The 24,293-nt window shown below is 38.8% G+C and overlaps 1 protein-coding gene across 3 annotated transcripts; it reads right to left on the bottom strand.

The window, feature by feature from the left end:
- Positions 1–236: 236 nt before the first annotated feature.
- On the bottom strand, positions 237–19,410 carry GPRC6A (G protein-coupled receptor class C group 6 member A). 3 transcript variants are annotated; one of them, XM_028116998.2, is made up of 6 exons: positions 19,217–19,410; positions 16,086–16,389; positions 13,304–14,140; positions 6,698–6,910; positions 3,607–3,730; positions 237–1,351 (listed from the first exon to the last, which is right to left on the bottom strand). In XM_028116998.2, the coding sequence occupies exons 1-6, from the start codon at positions 19,408–19,410 to the stop codon at positions 237–239; spliced, it is 2,787 nt and encodes a 928-aa protein (XP_027972799.2). The 3 variants fall into 3 exon arrangements, with proteins under 3 accessions (XP_027972799.2, XP_027972801.2, XP_027972800.2); XM_028117000.2 differs by having other exon boundaries at positions 13,829–14,140; XM_028116999.2 differs by lacking the exon at positions 6,698–6,910.
- Positions 19,411–24,293: the final 4,883 nt, after the last annotated feature.

Here is a 24,293-nt window from a genome sequence, read left to right as displayed (position 1 = left end):
AAATATGCCTAAGAGGAAGGGGGTGAAGATGGAGGCAGATGGAGGAATGAAGGCAGTTTCAGGGCGAGGGTTCTATTTTCTTTGTTAAACAGGTGGTTGGACAGAGGGCACATTGGTGAACATGATGGCAGTGAAGAAACACATAGAATATATTTGTTGGAAAATAAATGCACATTTTAAATACAAAGATCCTAGACACATTTTATTCTAGGACATGCCATCTCTTAAGGATGCTTTCATATGCTTGAAATTCTTTTTCGAGGCAAAATTTTAGATACACGTGTAGCATTTTCTCTGCATATGTGTGCAAATGCTTGTGCCTGAAGATCCTTGCCTTCCTGCCAGGCTGCAGACCTGCCACCAGAGCTGGGATCGGTCATTGTGATACTGCTGTTAGTGGAGTCCAGTGAAACATGACTTATGGCAAGGCTGCTTGCAGCGTGGGAAGAGTAACTGTAAATCATCTTGAGAAAGGCAGATTTTGTGTTAGTCTCTTGCTTACAAAGAATAACATAGCATTTGGGAAAGAATGTGCAACACAGGATCCCATAGTTAGATATTAAAATAACAATAATCTCCACAGCTGGCAAATATTTACCAAATGTGGTTGCATAGACAGGGATGAATGTGATCCAAGCTATGAAATAAATGAGCATGCCAAATGTTATGAATTTGGCTTCATTGTAATGCTCAGGTAATTTCCTGCCTTTGAAGGCAAAGATGAAGCAAATGAAGGCCAGGATGGCAATATAGCCCAGCATTGTGCCAAATGCAAGCACAGATCCCTCCTCGCATTCCAGGATGATGACTCTGGGCAAGGAGACGTTCTCTTCCACAGCAGGTGCTGCAAAGATCAGCCAGATGGTGCAAATGACAACCTGGATACCTGTGCAAGTGAAGATGATGAGGATGGGTTTATAAAGGCACTTCAGGAAGTTTTGCAACTTGGGATCGAAGCTGAAGGCTAGCAGAATTTTCAGGGACTTCATCAAAATGCAGGAGATGCAGAGAGTGAAGCTCACACCAAATAATGTCTGCCTGGTTTTACACGTGAAGTCTTGTGGTTCTCCAATGAAGAAGCCCGTGCTGGCGAAGTTGAGGAAATGACAGAGAAGGATCACATAGCAGACCAGCAATCCCCCAGATGATTTCACAATGGGTGTGTTCAGGTTTCTTGTAAATATTATGCCAATGGCCAGAACAAACAGGATTCCTAGTAGGGAGAGGGACAGGAGCAGTATAGCCAAGGAGTCATTCCAGTTAAGATACTCCACTTCCTTTTCAAAGCACCTTGTGCTCCTTACAGGGGCCCAGTGAGTTTCGTTGTTGCATAAAAGGCAGTGATCCATGTCTAAAAGACAGAGGAGATTCAGTTACATTGCAAACAGTTAAACCAGGTGATTGTCCACAATGATGCTACAAATGAGACTCCTTAGTTATGGTCCCGAGGAGAAAAGGGATGGTCATATTGGTTACTTACTGAAATAAAGCACGCACAGAACCCAAAAGAAGTCAAGAGAGAAAGTGTGAGGGTGAGGGAAGAAAAAGAGGGGAAGAAAAAGGAAAGAAAAAGCCAGCTGGGTCTGTGAGTCTTTAGGAAATCAATGTATTCAGGATAGATACTAGCCTCTTAGAAACTTGCTATTCAAACTCTATTAAGAAGAAGGGCTTTGGAATTGGACTCATCTCAAGTCCCTTTCTCTATCACTTATGATTCCCATAATCTTGAATAAGTAAATTGAACTTTCTATTTCCAAATCTTTAAAAAAATTTTAAAAAGACTCTGCCTCACTGGGGTTCTGCATTCAGTGACAGAATAAATATAAAATGCTTTGCATGGAGCGTTACACACAGTAGACACTCAATGTAGTGAGAACTGCTATTATAAATAAGGAAGCAGTTCTTTTAAAAGCAGAGAAAATATGGCTGGGTCACCCTAAAAGCTCTCTAAAAATGAGATAACGCAAGATTGTAACCAGTGACAGTGAATGAAGAATTAAAGTTAATTTTTTTTTTTGTCTGGAGATCAGTAAAATTGAGTCTCTCACACAGGCAGTGATAAGCTTGGAAGTGTTTCTGCTGATTCTGATGGCAGGGCCGCATGAAGAGCTGATACCAGAGCAGAGTCTCTGGGAGTGTGATTGCATTTGCTCTCCAGTCTTGCCCCCTAAAGATGGGGTCCCATCTCTTGCCAGAAGCCCCTCTCTGGGCAACCATCTGAGAACACTCCACAGTGCCCATTCGATTTTATATGGGGCCCGTGTTCTCTTCTTCGTTAACCTCAAAGTCAGGTTGTGTGTCTGTGTATACACTTCATTACCTCTCCAGCCTCTTCCTCTTTCTAAGCCCTGTTTCCCTACAAACATCCATTCTTCTCTGTTCTCCCTTGCCACTGCTAGCATGTGCTATCTTCTTCACATGTTTGGCGAACATTCAATGACTTGTTTCTGTACAAGAGTTGTGCCCTGGAGACATAGAGAACAATAGAAGAGAATGTCCTTTTAGATCACCCTAAATCCTTGCTTTTCCTCCAAAGGAAAGGCAGTCTTCTACACTTGTTCTTTCCCTGGTTATCCAAAGACAACCCCAAATTATTTTTGAAAACTCATGTACATCTTTATGGGAAATAAACACTACATACTCTCTCGTTTTTATTTATCCCACTTGGCAGACAGCTGCTAGACACCATATTACCTGGAAAATCCAACCCCGCTCCCCCAATACCTAATTATTTACACAGCGGAGCCCATCTCAGGTTGGGACAAGTGGCATTTTTGTGAGATAATGACAGAGCATGACTATTGGAATATTAACATTGCGATACATTCCCCTTGGAGCCAGTGAGAAAAAAGAGTAAGCATTTGAGAATTGTTCCAGTTCTCGGGTTCTCAGCTGGTATAGATGAAGAGGGATGCAACAGTAAACAAGGGAACATGATGCCTTTAAAGTAGGCTTAACTCCAGGGAAAGTGCTGATAGCTCCTATTAAGACCCTGAAGGCTGCTGACCTTATTCTTGTTCTTTAATTTGTATATTTTGCTCTGATCTTGTAAAATTGTTAAAGATAGGTTTGTCAAGCAATCAGTAGCATCTCATCTATGTCAATGGTTCATCCCTTCCTTTCACAGAAGGTTCTTTTTAGGCTTTACTGTTGCTTCTTGGTAGGAATAATGAGATCTCCAGGGTATGCACACCTCTGGGTTTCTATCATGCTCTGTTTAGCTAATTCAGCATTTATTTATTTATAGTTACTGTGCCCCAGTTACAAGGCAGGCGTGTCTATGTGGGGGATTCATGGACAAAAATTGACAGAATTCACGTGGTTTTGAGAGATGCTAGAGAGGAAGTCCAGTTGAGGGGGTGACAACTTCCCTTGGAAGTAAAGTTACTTTTATATCTCTATTATGTATTGGTTATACATCTGCTGATATAATGGAGCAAATTCCAAGATCAAATGAAATTTCACTGGTATTTAATCTAGCAGGATGAAATGCCTCCTTTTTTAATGGAAAAAAAATAAAACAAAATAGGATTCATGTAAAAAAAAATCAGCCTAGGAGAAATGGTTCAGGTGTGTCACTGTACATGTTGTAGTGACTATAATTACCTGTCTGGTTACTGTAGTGATTTTCAGGACAGTTCACACATTCATAGCAGCAGATATGTTGGCTTCTTGTAGTTTTTTTCATTTGTCCAGGACTGCATTCCTTGGAGCATTTAGATTGAATTTGCTGCAAAGTGAAAGAAATCTCAAATAGATTTTTAAAAGATTTACCTTAAGTAACCTTGACTTAATTAATTAATTTATTTTTAAAAGATTTTATTTATTTATTAGAGAGAGAGAGAGAGCACACGCAGGGGGGAGGGTTAGAGAGAGAGGGAGAAGCAGACTCCTTGCTGAGCAGGGAGCCCGATGCGGGACTCGAGCCTAGGACCCCGGGATCATGACCTGAGCTGAAGGCAGACACTTAACTGACTGAGCCACCCAGGTCCTCCAAACTTGACTTAATTTAAAGATACATTTACTAAATAGTATTTTGGTCTCTTTAAAAAAAATAGCAAACAGGATTGTTTTGTCATCTGGAGGAATGTGAACAAGTTTAAAAAACAGAAAATATTTCAGATGGTGAAACTGCCTTAGGAAGAAGTAGTTTTTGTTGCATTAATAACGTCTGTAAGCAAATAAGGGAAATTAACTCTTTCAGAAAATCCCTAGTAGAGGGACAGATGTGTAATGACGGAACAAAAGAAGAAGACAATGGCTTGGAAATTTCCAATCTTGGGTTGTATAAAGAGTTCAACTATACAAGAAAATAGTAACTTATTGGGCTTTTATATTCTTTAGAAGAAGGTTATTAATCATGCTGTCCAAGGACTCTGCCCAGTCTAATCTTCAAAAACAAAACAGTAGAGGGACACCTGGGTGGCTCAGCTGGTTAAACGTCCATCTGACTCTTGATTTCGGCTCAGGTCATCATCTCATGGTCGTGAGATCAAGCCCCGCATCAGGCTCTTCGCCCAGTGGGGAGTCTGCTTGAGATTCTCTCTCTCCCTGTCCCTCTGCACCTCCTCCCACTGTCTCACACACACACACTCTTTCTCCCCCAATAAATAAATAAATAAATAAATAAATAAATAAATAAATAAATAAGTACAATCTTTTAAAAAAACAGTGGAAATTTTGAATTTAGAACCATTGAAGTATTAGTGAAAAAGGCAACCCTAGATATATAAATAATATTTTAAAAATCCTGAGAATTTAGGTTATAATTGTGCATGTCACAATGTGCATCATATGTAGCATCCTATTTTTATGAAGGCCTTTCCAATTTAAATAATAATTCTTTGCACTTCAGCTGTGCTTTTTTTCCATTCACAGTCCCTATCTCGTGGCATATCTTGTGAAATAAATCTCTTATTATCTCACTCTTACCTTTGGGAAACAAAAGCAAAATGGGTAAATGAGGGTTTGTCTAGATTCTCTTAATAGGTATTCCTGAGCCAGGAACATAATCCAGGGACTAAGCTAACTTGTCTTTTCTCTGGGAGATGAAAATGGTATGGCTGAGAGAGAAAAGTAGCCAAGATTTGGTAGCCCTGCATCCACAAGCAGTGGCTTTCTTCTTCTCAACACAGTTATATCCTGATCTGGGTTTTCAGCAGGCAGGACATCATTAGGGGATAAAAGGGAGACCTTCTCTCTCCCTCCACCCCTAAGAGACAGCAAAGACATTCTAAAGTCTGGTATTAATAACTTTGGGATATCAAAAGATTTAGGATTATCTGATGTTTTGGACTATGGGTTTGAAAGTGAAACTTAGATTGGATAGAAAATGTGACAAGGTTTTTCCATGAGCCGCTAAAAGGAAATGGCCATTTATTGAGATGAAGGTAGGTTTGGGAGCTCAGTTTTGGAGGTACTGAGTCAAGAGGACTATTGGACACCCAGGTGGAGATGTCAATTACACAGTCATATATTTATTTGGGTTGAAATTTAGAAGATAAAAACCTGGGAGTCATCTGCCTTCTATATAATGAATGACATTATTTAAATCCACGAGCCCAGATGAGATCGCTAAGGAAAAGTGCAGACACAGGAGAGGAGCAGTTCTGAGCTCTGGGTATGCCAATATTTATAGGCAGCTGGAATGATGAGGAAGCAGCAAAAGAGACTAAGAAGGAGTGGCCAGAGACAGAGGAAGAAAATTAAGGGAGCATGGTGTTGTGGAAACAAAGAAAGAAAGCATCTTACAGAGAGAACAATTAACCAGTAAGTGAAGTAAGATGATGTTTGGATTTATTAACATTGGTGAACTGGATAGAAAGAATTCAAGAGAATTATGGGAGGAGAGAAATTGGGGCCATTGAGTGTATTTAAATTTTTCAAGGACTTTTGCTATAAAGAGAAATAAAGGATTGGGCAGTATATAGAAGGAGAAATGGCGGATCAATGGAGTTTCTTTCCTTTTTTTTGAAGATGAAAGGAATAACAGCATATTTATGTCATCATGTAGACAGTGGAGAAAAGAAAATACTTGAGGACACGGGAGAGAATGGAGAATCGCCGAGCAGTACCATCGAGTAGGCGGTAAGTGGTTGGGATCCAGAGGTCAAGAGAGGAGCTGACCTTGGCCAGAAACACATTCCACCCACAGTGCCGGAAGGAAGGCGGATGTGGCAGCAGGGCGACACTGCCGTTCTCTTCTGATTTTTTCAGTTTTGTTAGTGACATAGGAAGCAAGGTCAACTGAAAGTGGAAACTGGGAAGCTGTGTTGGAGTCAGAGGAGAGAAGAAAAATCATGGAATAGCTATCTAGGAAGGTGGGTGAGTTAATGGACTAGGGTAATAGTCTGATTGTCCAGCACCATTAAGGGCCCACTGGAGGTTAGAGATCATGAATTTAAAGTGAAAATAGTCAACAAGGTGTTTTTATTTTTGTTTTTGTTTTGCCAAGTTCAGCTGTATAGGGGCCATATTGAATAGGCAGAGAGTTGAATTTAACCAGGATTATGCTTCGGTCAAATGAGGATGATGAAGAGAGCTTGTACAAGGGAGGGAGGCACAAGTTGACCAGAGAATTTGAGGAGGGAAGTTTGGGACAGTAAACAGGCAGGGTCATTGGAGGTTCTGGTGGGACTTTTGCAACTGAGGTACTCATTTGATTTGAATGCTATAAAGCAGGCTACCACAAAATTACCTTAAGATTTCTGAACTCGTTTTTTGTTTCTTGGTCTGTGATGATAAAGACATCATTCTTCAGATCATATTGTGCCATCTTGGTGATAGTCATGTGGCCATCGATCTCCTTCCAGAGAACAACGTCATATCCAGTATTCATATCCCCATTGGCATCAAAATGAAATGAATTCCCTTCATCAGTGAATGTCACATTTTTTAGTACATCAAGTAACTATAAAATATAAAAATAGAAACAAACACTAATAGAAATATGTATCCATTATCCCGATTATGACACTGCCTTCTAAGGAATATCACTTAAGAGGTAGAAAAAAGACATTCTGGATCAATGAGTGTGGTAACTAGTTGAGAAGGTTCTTAACTATCTGGCAACAATTTGAGAATTCTAGCCTTATTTCTGCCAAAGTCTTGCTCTGTAAATTTGAGGAATCAAGCTAATGTTTATGGAGGGCAGCTTCTCTAGATTATCAAACTGCGATCTGAGCATCTTCTTTTTCCACGTTATAGAATTTCAAGATGGGTCCTATGGGACAGTTGCCTGGGCTCTAATCCTGGTTTTATATCTCATTAGTGATGTGGTCTTGACACTTATAGTTTCTTTCTAGGCCTCAGCTTCCCCATCTGTAAAATGAAGTAAATGAAACCTACCTTATAGGGCCATTGTTAAGGATTAAATGTAATTAAACATGTAAAGAGTTTAGCCCAGTATCGGGTACAGATTAAGATTAGTAAAAGTTTGATTAATATCTATTAATACTGTTAATTAGCTAATAGAGATATTGTACAAATAAAAATACTTTGAGTCTATCAATTAATGATGCCACCTGACATTCATATATTACTTGCTAATACTCAGAAGTGTGATATCCTTCTATCCCGTAACAATTCAGTGAAACACACTGAGCAAGGATCATCTTCCTCTTTTCTTAGATGAGCACCACCAGCCAAGGGGTAAAGGGCCTTATATGGGAACACACATTTTGACTTTCAGGTCTTTCCATTGCATCTAACAATATATTAATTCAATATCTTCTTATTTTTTCCTTCTGACTCAAAAGCAGTCATCAGTGTGTCTTCTGGAGCTATAGAATCCATTCTTTCCTTCTAGTTACAATTGTGGATCCTTGGCCAAGCCTGAGTGGGTAATCTGAGCCAGTAGTTATTATGCTCACCAGCCCCACAGTGAGGGCTAGGGGGACAGAGGTACAAATGTGGGAGACAGTCCAGTGACAACAGCACCCTGTTCTCGGGGTGTCTCCCCACCAGAGAAGATGAGCTGGTGGGTGGAAGGTACTGCTGGTGCTTGCCCTCTAAATCCGTACTTTATTACTCCATTTGGTGGGAAGTATGGATCTTATTATCTCCAGTGGTTTTCAAATCTGTTGCAGTGATTGAGTGTCTAGTAAAGTGACCTCTAAATTCTATTTCCAATGTAATTCATAAAGTGATTATTTTTTAGCTTGAGAGGAAAGAAATGCAGTGAAAAATTACTTGTCTTGTTACCCACTTTATACAGTAAGAACTTGCATGCAATGCAGCTAGGACAGGAAGTGTTTTACTGACAAATAGGGCAGCTGTATTGAGTTTGTGCTGCAGAGGAAGAACACTGGACTGGGGGAGAGGAACACCCTGCCCCACCATTAACCTGATATATGTTCACAGCTAAGTAAATACCCTCTCGAACATGCTGGGCCTACTCCTCTAAGTCTATGAGGCTTGTGTTGTGTGCAAAATCTGTGGAATGGGCCAGACATTACTCTATTTGAATAGAATTATTCTATTCCTTCACAGTTGATCTTTTATGAATGTTTCTTTCCTTCAATTTTGTCATTAGAACATAGAAAATCCAGTTACACTTTAAGGTAAATATATTAGTTACGATATCAAGTCAGTGACCAAATGTCACTTCAGTAAAATCTCTAAGCAACGTATACTGATTTTATTATATTATGTCCCCACAGATTTCTTAGTTCTTTTAATGAATGTTAAATTGATTAGTATTACTTTAAAGAAGCAGGATATCAGATCTAACAGGGTGGAATTAACACACAAAAGCTTTTCCCAGCAATTGCCTGGAAGAAAAAATATGATGGGAACAAAAATTAAAAAAAGGAAGGAAGAACCTACCGTCAATGTTTCCACCTCTACCTGTGTGCTGCAATATTTTCTTCTCTTCCTTCCTTCAGCAGTTCACACACATGAGCCCCAGAAAACTCACTTCTTTAGGGAGCGGATCCTCTTCAACTCTCGAGTTTGGAACTATAATTTCCACCTGGCTTTTCCTGCACTTAATTAGGTTTTCCAGGGTAAAGTCCTGACACATACCCGTTCTGTAAATAGTGATAACACTGTATGATGTACATAAACTAGCGTAACTGTATGCTTGTCCTCACAGGAGAGACGGTAGAGGCAAACAAAACAGTGCCTTCCTGACCTGGTAAGTAAGACAGAACATTTGCTCTGGGTTAAGGTAAGTTTTTGAACATCGGTGCTGTGGTTATGAAGCTATCAAAGGCTTTTTCTGTCAATTGTTTATTTATTTTTTTCATGGAGACTCTGAAAGTCACTGTGAATTAACACCATAAATCTTAAACAGTGGGATTTGCATTTCCACGATTATAGCATTCACCCTGTGAAGGGCAATGACCTGTTTTTTGAGAACGCAAGGCCAGGAGGCCACACTACTTAAGCTGTTGTGGTTAATGTTGTTTTCCTTTTCCCCTGACTTCTCGGATGTCCATGACATCTCCCTAATGAAACTGTGCTGGTGAGTAAATTCGAGGCACAGAGGACATGGCCTTGTTTCTCTGTCTGGTGCCCAACCCATGTCTTTTCCTTTCAGGAAGTTTTCTATGCTGTAGCGGAAAGCACCCTGGACTAAGGCTGGTATAGTCTCACGGTTAACTGTGTGGGTGACTGTGGGCCAGACCCTAATTGTGGAGGTCCCCTCCATCTCTAATCAGCTGCAAGTCTTGGTCACCAGTAACATTTCCTCTTGCCACTTCTTTAGGATGGAGTGTAAGGAGTGTGAACCTGTGGACCTACTAGAATATTATGGAGATTAGAGGTGATATATGTCAATGCCTACTATAGTAGACCTTAAAAATTATTAGCTCTTGGGGTGCCTGTGTGGCTCAGTCAGTTAAGCTTCTGCCTTCGGAGAGGTCATGATCCTGGGGTCCTGGGATTGAGCCCTGGTTTGGACTCCCTCTTCCTCTGCCCCTCCCTCCTGCTCATGCTCTCTCTCTCACTCACAGTCTCTCAAATGAATGAATAAATAAAATCTTTAAAAAACATATTAGTTATTAGTCTCTTTATCACTGCAAAATCACTATCTTCTCAGCCCATGTCTCTTCTGACTTTTGGACTAGTATCTGACTGCCATTGCTACACTTGAATGTCTCAGAAACTCTTTGAATTCAACATCTCCAAAGCAGAAAGTTTCATACACACCAGACCTCTACTCTTGTCTCTTTCCATCTCAACAAATGGTACCAATTGTCCAAATGTGGAATCACTTGCAACATCTTTGCTTCTCTTTGTCTGTCACCCTTTACACCCAATCTATCTCCAGATCCTCCTCATCCTTCCTCTTAAACATCCATGTATGCCTGTCTCCATGCTCATTGTCACACACAGTACTTGTAGTACTTGTACCTGGAGTATAAGCCATCCTTATTTTATGCCTAGATTACCAAATTGGTCCCTCTGCCTCTAGTGTTGTGTCCCTCTAGTCAGTGCACACCACAGTAGAACTGCTATTTCTGCAGTGGAAAGCAGATCACGAGACTTCCCTGTCTGAAAATATCTTTAATTGCCTCCCCTTTGCTCTGTCAAGTCCAAACCTTTAAACAGAGTTTGCAGACTTTCTACTGAAAGGATGTCCCTGTACCAGTAGTATCAGCATCACCTGATACACCCGAGAGAGTGTTAGAAGGACAGACTTTCAGGTATCCCCCCACTCTGGCTGAATTAGCATATACATGGTAATAAGATTCCCAGGCAATTCAACTGCACATCAAAATTTGAGATGCTGTGATTGATTGGGCCCTAATGATGGATCCTTCACTAATCTCTCTACTTTCATTTACCTGTAGTTTCCACAAAAAACTCTGATTCTTTGGCACTATTTTCTTATCTCTGAAGATGCCATGTTTTCTCTCCCTTCTCAGAGTATTTCTGTCCTGGCTAACTCCTACCCAACCATCATATTCTCCTGAGATGTCATGATCTTTGGAGAATATTCTCTGAATTGTTAATACTGGATTGGTTACCCTCGGTTGTGTGCTTCTCTGCCGTTTTGTGTCGCTATGAAACATAGTAATGCATCTTTCTGCATTGTAATCAGCTCCTTAATTGTTTGACTGTATACACCAATAGAGAGATGACTCCTTTAGGAAGAGAATTGTCTTGTTTTCCAGAATATTTCCAGCACTCAACACAATGCCTGGAACATTGAGACATCCAATAAATACTTGCTAAATCAATGTATGAATTAGAAATTTGGCTATTAGACATCCTGTCATCCCACATACATCACTTACTACTTTCTACCTCATCATAAGTAAAGGAAACAAAAACGCCCAAATCACGGTCCCAACCGGGAGGTGGTATCCTCATGCACATCAGAGTAACATTAAAAGTCTGTTGAAGTAAAACAGTTCTGATTGCGCCATTCCTGAATACTGCTCACAGATGTCATCAAATATGGCGCCAGAGTAAGAGCGATCCCCAAATACTGGAAAAAAAAAAAACTCCTTTAAAGTTATTTGAATGTAAAATTATTTAGAAAGTAATATTTAAATATGAGTGAATTTTACCAGGGGTCCAAATAATCTTTAGGAATGTATCTTTGATTAGTGATCCTAAGTGTTGCTGATCTTTTAAATTTAAAGTGTATGGAGATTTCTTCATAAAAAGACAATTGTCTGCATTATTTGTCCCACTGAATCTGGCACAGATGTGGTTCACTCACATTGTGATCAAAGGAGCAAACCACTCACATATTCCTCCTTTCCAATCTGTTTTCGTTTGTTTCTAGATAACCAGGCTCCCAGGGGGAATAAAGAACAACCACAGGCTCCTACTGTTTAAATAAAACATTTTAGAAGACTCTGCTTAGATTATACTTTCTCAAGTCTTTTCCTCAGAATGTTTGAGATTTATTATTTAAAATACTTTCCCAGATCTTTAGTGGATAAATAGCTCTATTTGTATTTCTCTTTCCTTATGAGCCTCCTTGTGTCTCCCCCCCTTTATCCTATCTGTCTCCAGGAATGTTTAATTTCTCTCTATCACTCCTTCTCAACATCTCATTCTTAAAATTTTGTGTGGTGGTTTCATTATTGTGTTTCACTTAATTTATAGTTTTTACCAATCCCTCATTAAAATTTTACATTACAAAGAGTGTGCTTTCAAACAGACATCTTAAAATAGCTAGACACAAGTGTATATGTTTTAAAAAGATAGTTTTAATTTAAAAAAAACTTCATCTTTAGTCTTTCGTCTTCATTAGGTTTTTTGCCTTGCATTTACAAAACTAGCTTTAAAATGAGCAATTTGAAACACCCTGTGACTGTCACATGATCCACCCAAATGTAAGCTGATGACCTCAGACCCTGGAGCTTATGTTTGTGTTTAAAATAAAAATGACAAAAGTAGACATAGCCTGTCCTAGATACTCATGTATATGGTAAGAATTAAGTCTTATTTCCTTTCACCTTCTTTTTCCTTTACACATTTATAATAAATATATTTTTGGAACATAATTCTGCATCAAGACAGACAAGTTTTGTCTCTGAGTACACACTATTGAGAAATCTGTTTTAATGAGTAAAATTTATCATCATAAAGCAACATTTTGCTTTTAAATGCCTTGTTTATCGGCATTTAAAAAGCACAGTGGAAAATTTTTACTAGAAAGGGTCACATTGAGCTTGAATTTGAGTTTCTACAAACTAATCAAAGCAAAGGCTTCCTTTACCCACAATTTGTGGCTCATTTCAACCTGAAATATCATAGGAATTATTATGATTGATCTCACAACGTTCATTTGAGGAAGACTGGAGTCCTAGGAAAGACTGTCCTAAGAGTTGCAGCTGAAGGCTTTGAAGACTATAAACTACCAGAGACACCACGAAAAACAAAGGGCATAGAGGCAGAAGACCCAGACTAGAGTCATATTTCTAGTACTTTCTAGCTTTAGTTTCCTCATTGATAATATTTAGTGATAATAAAAAGGACCATTAAACATGCCCGGTCTTGTGTTTGTGAAGAGCACTAAAAGAGATAATTCATATGAAGCATTGAAAAACTATAAGATCAGATACAAATCCATAAACTCATGGAAAATACTTCTGTCAACTGGATCTTCTTGGAAAATAAAAGAACACCACTTCCGTGGGTCAGTGTAGTAGTAGCGAAGGCAAAATAACACTCTATTATCCTCAAGAACAAAGAGCTAATGATAGAAATGCAGGTTATTCACTGAAGGTATCTACTTACAAAAGGAATACAATTAAGAGCAGTTAATATAAATATTTGCAAATCAACTCAAGGCAAAAAATGACGGTAGGGGAATTTTCTTGGATGTGTGAGTTAGTACCTCCCATGGTTGAAAGGCGTTGGGGTTCTGACAGTCTCGAGCTTGGCAGAGATCCCGAATGGCATGACCAAGGGCACGCACCGCAAGCTGGATACTGTGAACAAGTCCCGGTTCGGTGTAATCCCACAGGAAATCATTTCTCAGGGAGAAGTTCCTTTCTATATCCTCGTTAGCCTTGTAGGCTAAAGTCCCCTGAGAATTGTTGGAAATGCATTGACTCAAATCACTGTCCTTGACATACGCACAGGCTGACAAGAGCATGGCATATTCATGTAAGGGCTTGTTATTCTCACTGGGAAATATATGCAGATTTTGAAGAAAGGAATGGAAAGAAGACATATTCCCTCTTCTAAAGGTAAAGCCCACAACCTTGCCAATCCTTTTAACGTTGGGAATGGTGGTAATCTTGGTGGCCGTTGACCAATTATCACTAGCAATCCAGATCTTATTTATATTCCTTTCTATAGCCTTACTGAAGAGCTTGAAAACATGGAATTGCCTCAGAAATACCACAATGACATTAACTTGGGCTTCTGCTATGATTTTCTCAAGTGTCTCATTGATCCTGACCTCGATGGTATTATCTGAGAGGAAGGCTGGGAGAACTTCTTTGAAAGCTATGCACACGTTATTTGCTGCAGTCTGAACTGTGAAAGTGTTGAGGGCCAGTCGTCCGTAGTCATCATCTGTGGCTATGATGCCAATCCAGTTCCATCCAGATTTCTGAATCAGGTGGGCCATTGCTTTAGTTTGATAGAAGTCACTGGGCACAGTCCGTAAAAATGAAGGAAAGCGAATTTTGTCACTTAGGATTTCTGCAGTTGATTCATAACTCACCTGGAAATTGATAGACTTTTTAGTTATGGTGTTGAGGAACTCTAGGTGGCTGTTCAGACTCTCCTTCATTTCGGTGAATTTCTGTAATCTTTTCCTAAATTCTCTGGTCCTTTACATTCTTCCCCTTCAATGAACTTCTACTTTATAAATAGCTTAAATCGTGACATTTAGTACCTGGTGACTCTTTAGAGTCATCGTTCTTCAATCACTTCATGTTGTGTATAGTACAAGGACTCTGAAGTTTCAGGCTCTACCTTCTGTCTCCAGCTACACTTCTGTATCCAGTTACATCTATCTTATATCTCAGGCCAAGGCCAATAGTGAATATTATTTAAATACTTAGAGATAAGTACGGGAAAAACGCAGCTGGTCAAATAGGCAAAATGCATTTTGGGACACCTGGTATATTCAACATTTTGTCTAACTGACAACTTTGCTGATTTTTTATTCTAGGTAAAATAAATCATCCAGCCAAATAATCATCTAGTCTAGGGGTCAGCACCAGATATAAAATATTTTAAGCTTTGTTGGTCACATATGGTCTCTGTCATATATACATATATATATGTATACAGATATACATTTATATATATGGTATTTTTTTGTTACAACCTTTTAAAAAATGTAAAGACCATTCTTACTTGACAGCTTAAGAGCTTGAGAGCCACATTTGATCTACATGCTATAGTTTTGTGACTCCTGATGTACTTAAACAAGCATCAGGATTTTGGGAGACCTACCTAATATGTGAAAAGCTTTGCTTGATTTACAGCTCTGGGGATTTTATTCTAGGGGGAATGATTACCTTCTACACTGTGTCACTTGCTCAGTGATTGTTTTTTCCACTATTTATAGCAGCCACCTGGTATGGTGGAAAGACAGTAGGCTTTGGAGTCAGACAAACATTCAGAATCCTGACTTCAATAAATTTGGTAAAGCTAGTATTTCCTTACCCGTGAAATGATAGGATTCTTATGAAGATTCAAGGAAAAAATTTAAATGGATATTGGCACATGGTGGACATGTGCCGAAACCTTAGTTCCCTGACATTGCTACGCAGACCTACATTTTATACCTGGCATTGCTGGGCTCATCTACATTTGACACCTGGGCTTCATTAAAATCAGTTTCCCCTGCGGAGAGTTCCCTTTCCTTTTGTTTTGTCTAGTGTTGTCAGTCATGGAAATGACATTTTTACATGACATAATCATTGTTAAAAATAGTCTACTTTTCTTACTTATCACCTAACCAGCCTTATACGGAATCTAGAAAATTTGAGCCAAAGCCTTATCTCTGAGCTATTTGGGGGAGTAATTCTTTTGTTTTGTCATTTTGGATATAAACTTTTTTTTTAATTAACTTCACGAGGCTATATAATGGAACTCTTAGAGTCTCAGAGATGCTGAATGACCAGCCCTTGCTTATCTCTGCAAATGCACCTCTTGCTGCACTCCTTTCTCTACACCTGATCTAGCTATGTTGACCTTTTGTTATTCTTCGGCATTTCAACTTTGTACTCACTGTTTTCACAGCGTAGAGACTGTCCTCTCCTCCCCATCTTCCCTGGGTTGTCCCTTCTCGTTTGAGTTTCAGGAAGTGTTCATTGCCCTGCATGTCCCCTTACCGCTCAGTCTCTCTTCAGTTTCCTTCATAGCACCCAACTGATGTTATTTCAGAAACAAGGCCTTTGAGGCAGAGATTTTGGTCTTATCTGAATCCTGCTGAGAACCTTCAGAAACTCGATCTGATGGATTGAGGGGCGACTGTCTTCCCTTAGTGTTCTGTCCCCTATACTATCCAGAATAGGGCACCATGCCCTCTTTGACTGAAGAGAAAGAAAGGTTAAAGTAAAAGCAACTCCCTAACTGGTTTCCCGGGTTACCCTGATCCTCTCATAATAAAGAATATGCTAAAAAACCAGCGTTGGCAGTAAGGCAAAACCCACCTGTGGCATGAGCTGTAAATTCAGCATCCTGGAGACAGCCATCGTTATTTCTGAGTAGCCAGCACCTATGACAGCCTTAACTCTTGGCATGTAGCTGGAATAGTCACACTTAAACTCCACGATTTCTCTGGAGCAGTTGAGCTTAGACAGAAACCTCAGAGTGGCGGCCATTGCCACTGTGACTTCGGTACAGGTGTCATAGATCTCGTACCCCAGTGTGACTCCAGATAGTAGTGGTGAATTGTTGATCATCTCAATGCTGTGAATCATGGCAAGAGCTTGAAGAAAAATTGATATTTCAAAGCTGTTGGGAAACAAGGTTTGTTTGTTTTTTTTTAAGAAAATCAGAACATAACTCTTCTATAGACATGATGGTAACTCATTTTATTCACACCTCTGCCTTACAATAGACAATTTCTTGATCAGTAAAGCTTACCTCTTAAAGGGTAAACTTCACTAAACTCCATTTATTTAAAAATAGTTCTTGATGGAAACCTTTCTAAAGGGTATATAGTTTCTCAGATGGAGTCTGTGGAACAGGATTTAACTTTTTCTTGACTAATTTTGGGATCATTTGAATACTCAGTTTCGTATTCTGCAGTATGAAGATGTATCTGATTTGTGCTCCTTTTTATAGTTAGTTATCACCATTTCATTGCTGTCCATTTTATATCTACTCCTTAGACTCACTAGCCTGGCTTATTTTTTTTTTGGATTCTAAACTATTGTGGTTGGAAACAAGATTAATAAGACTCTTAAGAATCACATATAAAACAGGCTGTGGGTATAAGCTCAGTAGCTTTCTCCTAGATAAAGTGCACTATTTTAGTTATGAAACATAGCTATTTCCTCTTTTGGTGGGTTTTCCCAGTTGACTTCTTGACTTGTGATTACTTCAGGGCACTGAGTTGTTTGGTTACTGATTTACTGTTAAGTTCATGTCATCCACCACCGTATACAAAAGGTTGCAAACAGTACCTAATATAGTAGAGATTCAAATGTTTTTCAAATGAATAAAGGGGAATATTATTATTATTTTAAATTCCAGTACAGTTAACATGCAGTGTTATATTACTTTCTGGTGTACAATATAGAGATTTGAAAATTCCATATATTACTCAGTGCTCAATATAAGTATACTCTTAATCCTCTTCACTTATTTCAGCTATCCGCCTGCCCACCTTCCCTCTGTTAGCCGTCAGTTTGTTCTCTATAGTGAAGAATCTGCTTTTTGGTTTTCTTTTTATTTTTCCTTTGTTCATTTTGTTTCCTAAGTGGGTGAAACCATATGGTGTTTGTCTTTCTCTGAGTTATTTCACTTAGTATTATACTGCCTAGACTCATCCATGTTGTTGCAAATGGCAAGATTTCATTCTGTTTTATGGCTGAATAATATTCCACCACACCACATCTTCTTTATCCATTCATAGAGGAGGATATTATTGTTCAGGGTTTTGATATTTTTAAGTGTCCTTTTAGTTCACTGAATTATGATAAATTAAAGTATTTTAATAATATTATTTGTCATTGGATACTATCTAAAAGTGAAGTTGGGCAAATCAGCATTAAGTTTTTAATTTAAAGAAAAAAAAAGTTAATGTAATGAATCATAATAAAAATAATACATTGTATAACAATTAAAATGTATATTTTCAGGGTCCCCCCATGTTAGCTCCATGAGAGTCTAAACCTCTTTGGTGTATTCACTTCTGTATCCCAGTGCCTAGAATAGGGCCTAGTTAATGTAGGCACTTAATAAAGAGTTGTTTGATGCTGAATGAATACTGTTTCTCTTAAGGAGTGTCAATAAGGTGAAAGGATGTTCAAGTCAGTGATTTTTTTTTTCAGAATAAATTTGTTTATTAGATTTTCATATTTTCCATCCTTAACTGTTGGCCTATAATTGTGGGCCTCAAATCTGCAGTCATTCTTTGGGTACCAATTTAGTGCTCTGAAAATCTTCATTATTTATCTTGAGGCATTTGCTAGTATTCCTGATAACCAACATTTAAGAAGACAGTAGCTCAAAGCTCCCAACTTCTAGGGTGAATGACAGGAAGGAATGTTAGTGTGATGTGGAATCACATTTTATCTGACAGCATTCTTAGAGGAGTTGGTAAATACTTTTTGATAAACAAAGAAAAAAGGGAGGGGGAACGAGAAGGTTAAATTTACATACAAAATCATCAAGATAGAAAGCAGGATTTCTGAGGGGAAGGAAGCATGGTGATCACATTTGCCATAACAACAGAAGCCGATGCTGCCTGTATCCCCAAGTTATCCGGGCCCTTATTTTACAAAAGAGAAAACTGGAAACTGGAATTCAACGAGTTTAAGTGATTTGCCTAAGTCTACAGAATGAGTTTGTTCCCAGACTGAAATTAGAATTCAAATATCCTGCTCTCCTTAAAGAAAATCCATTTGTAACATCCTCTGCCCAGCTTTACTTTTCCATAGTACACTGTGCCATGTCTCTTCTACAGTCAAACTTTCAGTGGAAAGTGTTCATCAAAGAAGAAGGAACACATTAAGTTGAAGTAAGGCCTTAATTTATCATGAAAGAATTTGATTATTTCAAGAATGAAATGAATGCAGCATTGACAAAAATGCTAGTGTAGAGAGAAATTTTAAATGTAGCCCAGTTTAAACAAAACACTAAATAATACATTCATAGTTAAAACAAAATGCATGTTGTGGGGGACATGAACATGAACAATACATAATGTAAATAAATAATGTAATATAAATTCAAATTCATTAATATTAATATATAATAAATATATATAATAGAAATAGAAATGTGCCGTGTACGTTTGTTGTGGACAAGCTACAGTGTCTCCTAGTTGGTTTTCTCAAGTGACTTCAGGGTTTGTTTGTTTTTAGGCAAAATCTAAATACGTATATTAAGGGAAAGCATTCACTGCCTCTGCACTTAGCGGTTGATTATACATACAGGGCTAATACATTTCTCTTTTAAGGAAGGATTGCAAGACTAACTATATGCAACTTAAAAATATATGAGTTTAAATTTTATTAAAATAATTTAGATGTTAATACAAGTGAATGCTTACATGCCTTAGTCTCATAGTACAATCTGGAAATCTAAATGTGTTCTTTGAGACTTTACTCACCCAACACACTTCTGGATTTCTGGTCGTCTGGGATAGTCTTCTGAGGACAGCATTTTTTCATGAATGGCAAATAAACCTCCGATCGTGATATGTCCTGGAGAAGTGGCAGCCACAAAGTCATCAGGGGTCTGGCAAGGCGGGGAAGTAGCAAGAGTACTCCCAAAGCAGGTCATCGGTATGATCAATAGTGCCATGCTTCGATCTCATTTGTTCCGTTCATGTGAGTTCTTAGGAATCACTAAGCTCACAGAGTGCCAACAACATGGTTTCTATTTCACCTGTAAACACCATGTAAGGTATAGGGCAGTGTCAAAGGCTGGAAACATTCAGTTTTCAGGTGCTTGATGATAGTCAAAACAGTTCTTCACCAATAAGAACATATCAGACTCTAACATTCCATTGTTGGAGATGAACTCTAGCAGTCATGCTACAGAAAAAGTCAGAATTAGAAACACAGGTCCTCGCTGGGATAGTTCTCTTTTACTTCACTGATATGCCCAGGGCTTTGGGTCATATTGCCATTTCTTTTAAAGTAGAATATACAGTCTTCAAGAGGGAGCAGTTTGGGAAAGTTTTCCCACTTCAGCAATGAACAGTTTTGCATTTCCAAAGTATTTGGAAATTTCCTTGTATTCAAGGCCCAAAAGCTTCAGTGTCTTTTATAAACTGTTTAGAAAAATAGCATTCTGCTTTTATTTCTCCAGTAAAGCTCCATTTAAAAAAAAAAAGAAAGAAACTCAGTTAAGTCTAAGTATTTATCACTCTCAGTATACATGTGTTAGAAATAAGTAGTTTTGGTGATAACGGGCAAAATTAAAATTGAGACAAAACTTACCTGATAGTGTTTGGTTTTGAACAAGATAGTGTTTGTTTTTGACGACCTGTCACAGATCGTCGACATTGCCACAGTGTGTGGATTTTATTTTTACAAATTTGGAATGAATTTTAGTCTACATGTTCTTAAATGCTTAGGAATCTGAACTAATGTGATTTAATGGATTTCAGGGATAGATACACCTCAGTGACTTAGGAACCATTAAGAAAAAGTTAAAAATTTTTAACTTTCCTTTTTAAAATCAATCTTTTCCAGACATTGGATTAGGAAGGAATATATCATGGGCAGGCAGTTCCAAACCCCATACAGCCAGGTTGTTGATGGGTCGCAGACATGTTTAGAGGAATTTTGGAAGATAAAAGAATACAATGGCTATTATAGTGTTTTCCAAAATCCAGATTAGCCTTAGGTTCCATTGACACGTGGAGTTACACCAGCCAAAAAGTGGAGAGGTCACAGCTCTCCACACAGTGTCCAATGTTCCTTAAGTCTTACGTTTTACCATTGGCAGGATTTCTCTTAGGATCCAAACCAGTTAACTTCGGTTGTTTGGAAAGTTTAATATACATGGGTTTGAAGTCTCTTCAAATGTATAGTAATTGCATTTTGCCCCTCTTAATCTTATTATTCATTTGTGTATATATATGTGTGCAATGGATATATTTGTTTTTATCAATGTATTTTTTTTTTTTTTTTGCTCAGGTAACCTGCAAGTTCTGCTGTAGTTACAAATTCAAACATGATTTTGGCAAAAATATAATAAAAAATAGTAAGTTCAGATCATCGTCCAGCAAAAGTATATAATAGGTATTAAATAACTCAGAGTGATTCTGAAGGTATGACCCTCCTGTGACCCTATTGCTCAAACCTGACATTTATTTGAAAAATCAGTGACAAAGTTGGACCAATGATTTCTCTTAGGTTGCAATTTTAACAATATTTAGGGACTTTGTTATCTGATAAAAATTAAAGATAAATCACATTTTCTTATTTTACTAAATATAATCAAAGTTGGAAAATCTGTTTCTATAAAGGAGCCTTCTAAAGGTGTGAAAAAAGGGTTTTGCAAGCCCTTGTCCTATAAAATGCAGTGTTATGTGGCAGAAAGAGCCCAGACTTTGGAATCTGACAGACTGGTTGGCTCTGCCCACCACTTAGCATGTGACCATGAATGAGCTACTACACTTTTCTGAACAATAATTTTCTAATTTATAAAATAGATAAGCTATTCTTTCTCATAGGTACATTTTGAGACTTGAACTGAACTGATTTCTAAAGATCCTGTATTCTAATAGGCATTCAATAATTAACTCCTGTCTTAGTCCATTAGGACTGCTATAACAAAAATACCGTAAACTGGGTGGCCTATAATCAACACACATTTATCTCACAGTTCTTGAGGCTGGGAAGTCCAAGATCATGGAACTGTCAGGTTCAATATCTGGTGAGATCCTGCTATAAATCTCCTGTGGTAGAAGAGGCTAGGGAGCTTTCTTGAAGCTGCTTTTATAAGGGCATTAATCCCACTTGGGAGGGCTCTGCCCTCATGATGTAATCACATCCCCAAATCCCCACCTCCCAATACCACAACCTTTGGGGTTCCATTTCATTATGTAAATTTCCGGAAGACACAAAACATTCAGAACATAGCAGCTCCCACCTTCCCCTTCCCAAAACCAAACTGAAAGTTATCAATTCTTAAATTTGGAGTGCTTTCTACAGTTGGCATTGCCCAGAGCTCTTTCTCAAACACCATAAATGCATGCCTGGTTGTAGTGATGATGCTTGTAATAGTACCCCTGGTTGGTTATTGTCTCCCTGGAAGGTAAATCATTATTGAGTTAGGCTTGAAGGAAGATACAGAGTCTATTAATTACTTCAGAATTCTACTGGACATGTTCTCTTCACAGTTGTAGTTTCTGTCATTTTCAGGGTATAATTTTGGACTAGGGACAGCACTTTTAGCCATAATTTTGAATCTAAAGTTATTCCATATTTTCTGCTATTTAAAAACACTTGCAGGAACGCCTGGGTGGCTCAGTCAGTTAAGCGTCTGCCTTCGGCTCAGGTCATGATCCTGGAGTCCTGGAATCGAGTCCCACATCGGGCTCCTGGCCCAGCGGAGAGTCTGCTTCTCTACCTGCTTGTGTTCTCTCTCTCTCTCTCTCTCTCTCGTCAAGTAAATAAATAAATAAGTAAATCTTTAAAAAAAATACAAACACTTGCTTATGTTTGACATGTCATGACGGCACTGTTACTATTCCAAAAGATCTTTTTTTAAAACAACAGTTTCTGAAGGATAAAAACTCTTGAAGAAAGTTTGAGAGATGAATTACTGATGGCAGTAGTTCTTTCCTCCTTTTGATCTCAAGGTTCTGTGTTTCTTTGTAACTCTCTTGATGTGAAGTGCTATCTGGTTAATATTATTTAAAGGGAATAGTATGGAAGTGATCGCACCACCCACATATTCTCGTAGAGACACCATTGCCCTGCTTGGACAAGTACAATAGGGACTTATACTCAGTGAGTAGGGATGCTCTGTCCTGTCCTCATTTGTCTGTAGCACTGATGATGGACTGACCCCCACCCCCACCCCCAAAGCTCAGAGGCTGCTGTGAAGACTGGGTCAAGCTGGAAATGGCCCTCTGGGACCTGAGGCTCACAGTATGGCATCAGCACTCTAAGAAACTTCTAGTCAGTAAGTTTGACACCTGTCAGCTCTTAGCATGTGAGCTTCCTCTCCTGCTACCATAGCTTTCCACCCGCCCACCCCAACTCCACAGCCCTCTTTCATGCTTCATTACATTTCATACTAATAATGACACCACAGTGCTATTTGCATCTGCAATGAGATCTTAAAAACAGAACCATCTTCGGGGCGCCTGGGTGGCTCAGTTGGTTAAACCGCTGCCTTCAGCTCAGGTCATGATCCCAGGGTCCTGGGATCGAGCCCCACATCGGGCTCCCTGCTCATGCAGGAAGCCTGCTTCCCCCTCTGCCTGCCGCTCCCCCTGCTTATGTTCTCTCCCCCCCCCCCCGCTCTCTCTCTCTCTCTGTGTCAAATAAATAAAATCTTTAAAAAAAAAAAGAACCATCTTCAAAATTAAAGGAATCAATTTTAAACAGTGGATTTCGGTTATCTGTGAGAGGAATTGCAGGGAGGTCCAGCATGGCAGGGGTTTGTGGGGGGACTTCTGGACCACACTAGCCAGGCAGTGACTGCACACAGAGCCAGCCTGACGGAACAGCTCAGCGTACTCACCCTGAAAGGAAAGAAGCCCACCCCAATGTTATGCAGGTAGATGCCAGTATCTACAGCCTGGGGGCGAAGACAAACAGAGTTTAAGAGTTCTGATCCATTAGTCCACATTGTCTATCGCTGGTAGTTTTTTTTTTTTCCCCCAGGGCTGCACAAACAAGAATATATTTAGCTACAACAAGCAGGTATTCAAAGCACAATACCAAAATGACATTTATTTGATCAACATGAAATTTGAGTGGTTTTTTATGTTCCCTGTGTGCTTCTCTTTCACAAGAATCCCTTATCAATTGGTTGTAACAGGAGATTGCAGCCTTAGGAACACAACGCTCAGGGCTGAGCCAGGAATCCAATGATTAGGCGCTTTCAACTGGCATCTATTGTGCTAATGTCTTTCATGTTTACTTTTCTTACTGTTTCCTCATTTTTTGTGTGCTTAACTATTATCTCTTCAACTAGATGGACACTTTCTGTAGGGCTGAGATAGGGTTTGATAGGTCTTTGTACATCTCATAATTTATTGTCTTTCTGAAAAAATACAGTTTTGTGAGGTATTTAGCAACATTTCAAGTGTATTGCTCAGTTTGATCTTTTTAACAAGTCATCAATAAGCTCATAGCAGATGAGCCTCAGTAAGCTAATCTGAGCTAGAGTACATACTAGATATGATCAGCATTTTTATAGTCTATTATTATCATTCACGTGCAAAAATCAAAATACCAATTCATATTGCATAAACAGCAGGGAGTGCTAGATGAATACCATTGTTCTGTAAATCACAGAGTTCAGTAAAACTTCAGCGAAGGGTAAAATTACATGGCAAAGGCCTAAGTCCCCAATGAACCCCACTGATTGCAGAGCTAAGCAATTTATTTCATTTAGTTGGACTTCTAATAGATCAATAAGATCAGAGATGGTTCTTAGCAAGGTTATAAAATAACAGTCAAATTTTGGTCCTCTTAACAATCTTTCCCCTGTCAGTT

The sequence above is a fragment of the Eumetopias jubatus genome, unplaced genomic scaffold (genome assembly GCF_037043125.1).
Source record: "Eumetopias jubatus isolate StellerSeaLion01/CBP00866 unplaced genomic scaffold, mEumJub1_p1.0 scaffold_6, whole genome shotgun sequence".
NCBI classification, from domain to species: domain Eukaryota; kingdom Metazoa; phylum Chordata; class Mammalia; order Carnivora; family Otariidae; genus Eumetopias; species Eumetopias jubatus.
This window is presented reverse-complemented; position numbering and strand designations above follow the sequence as displayed.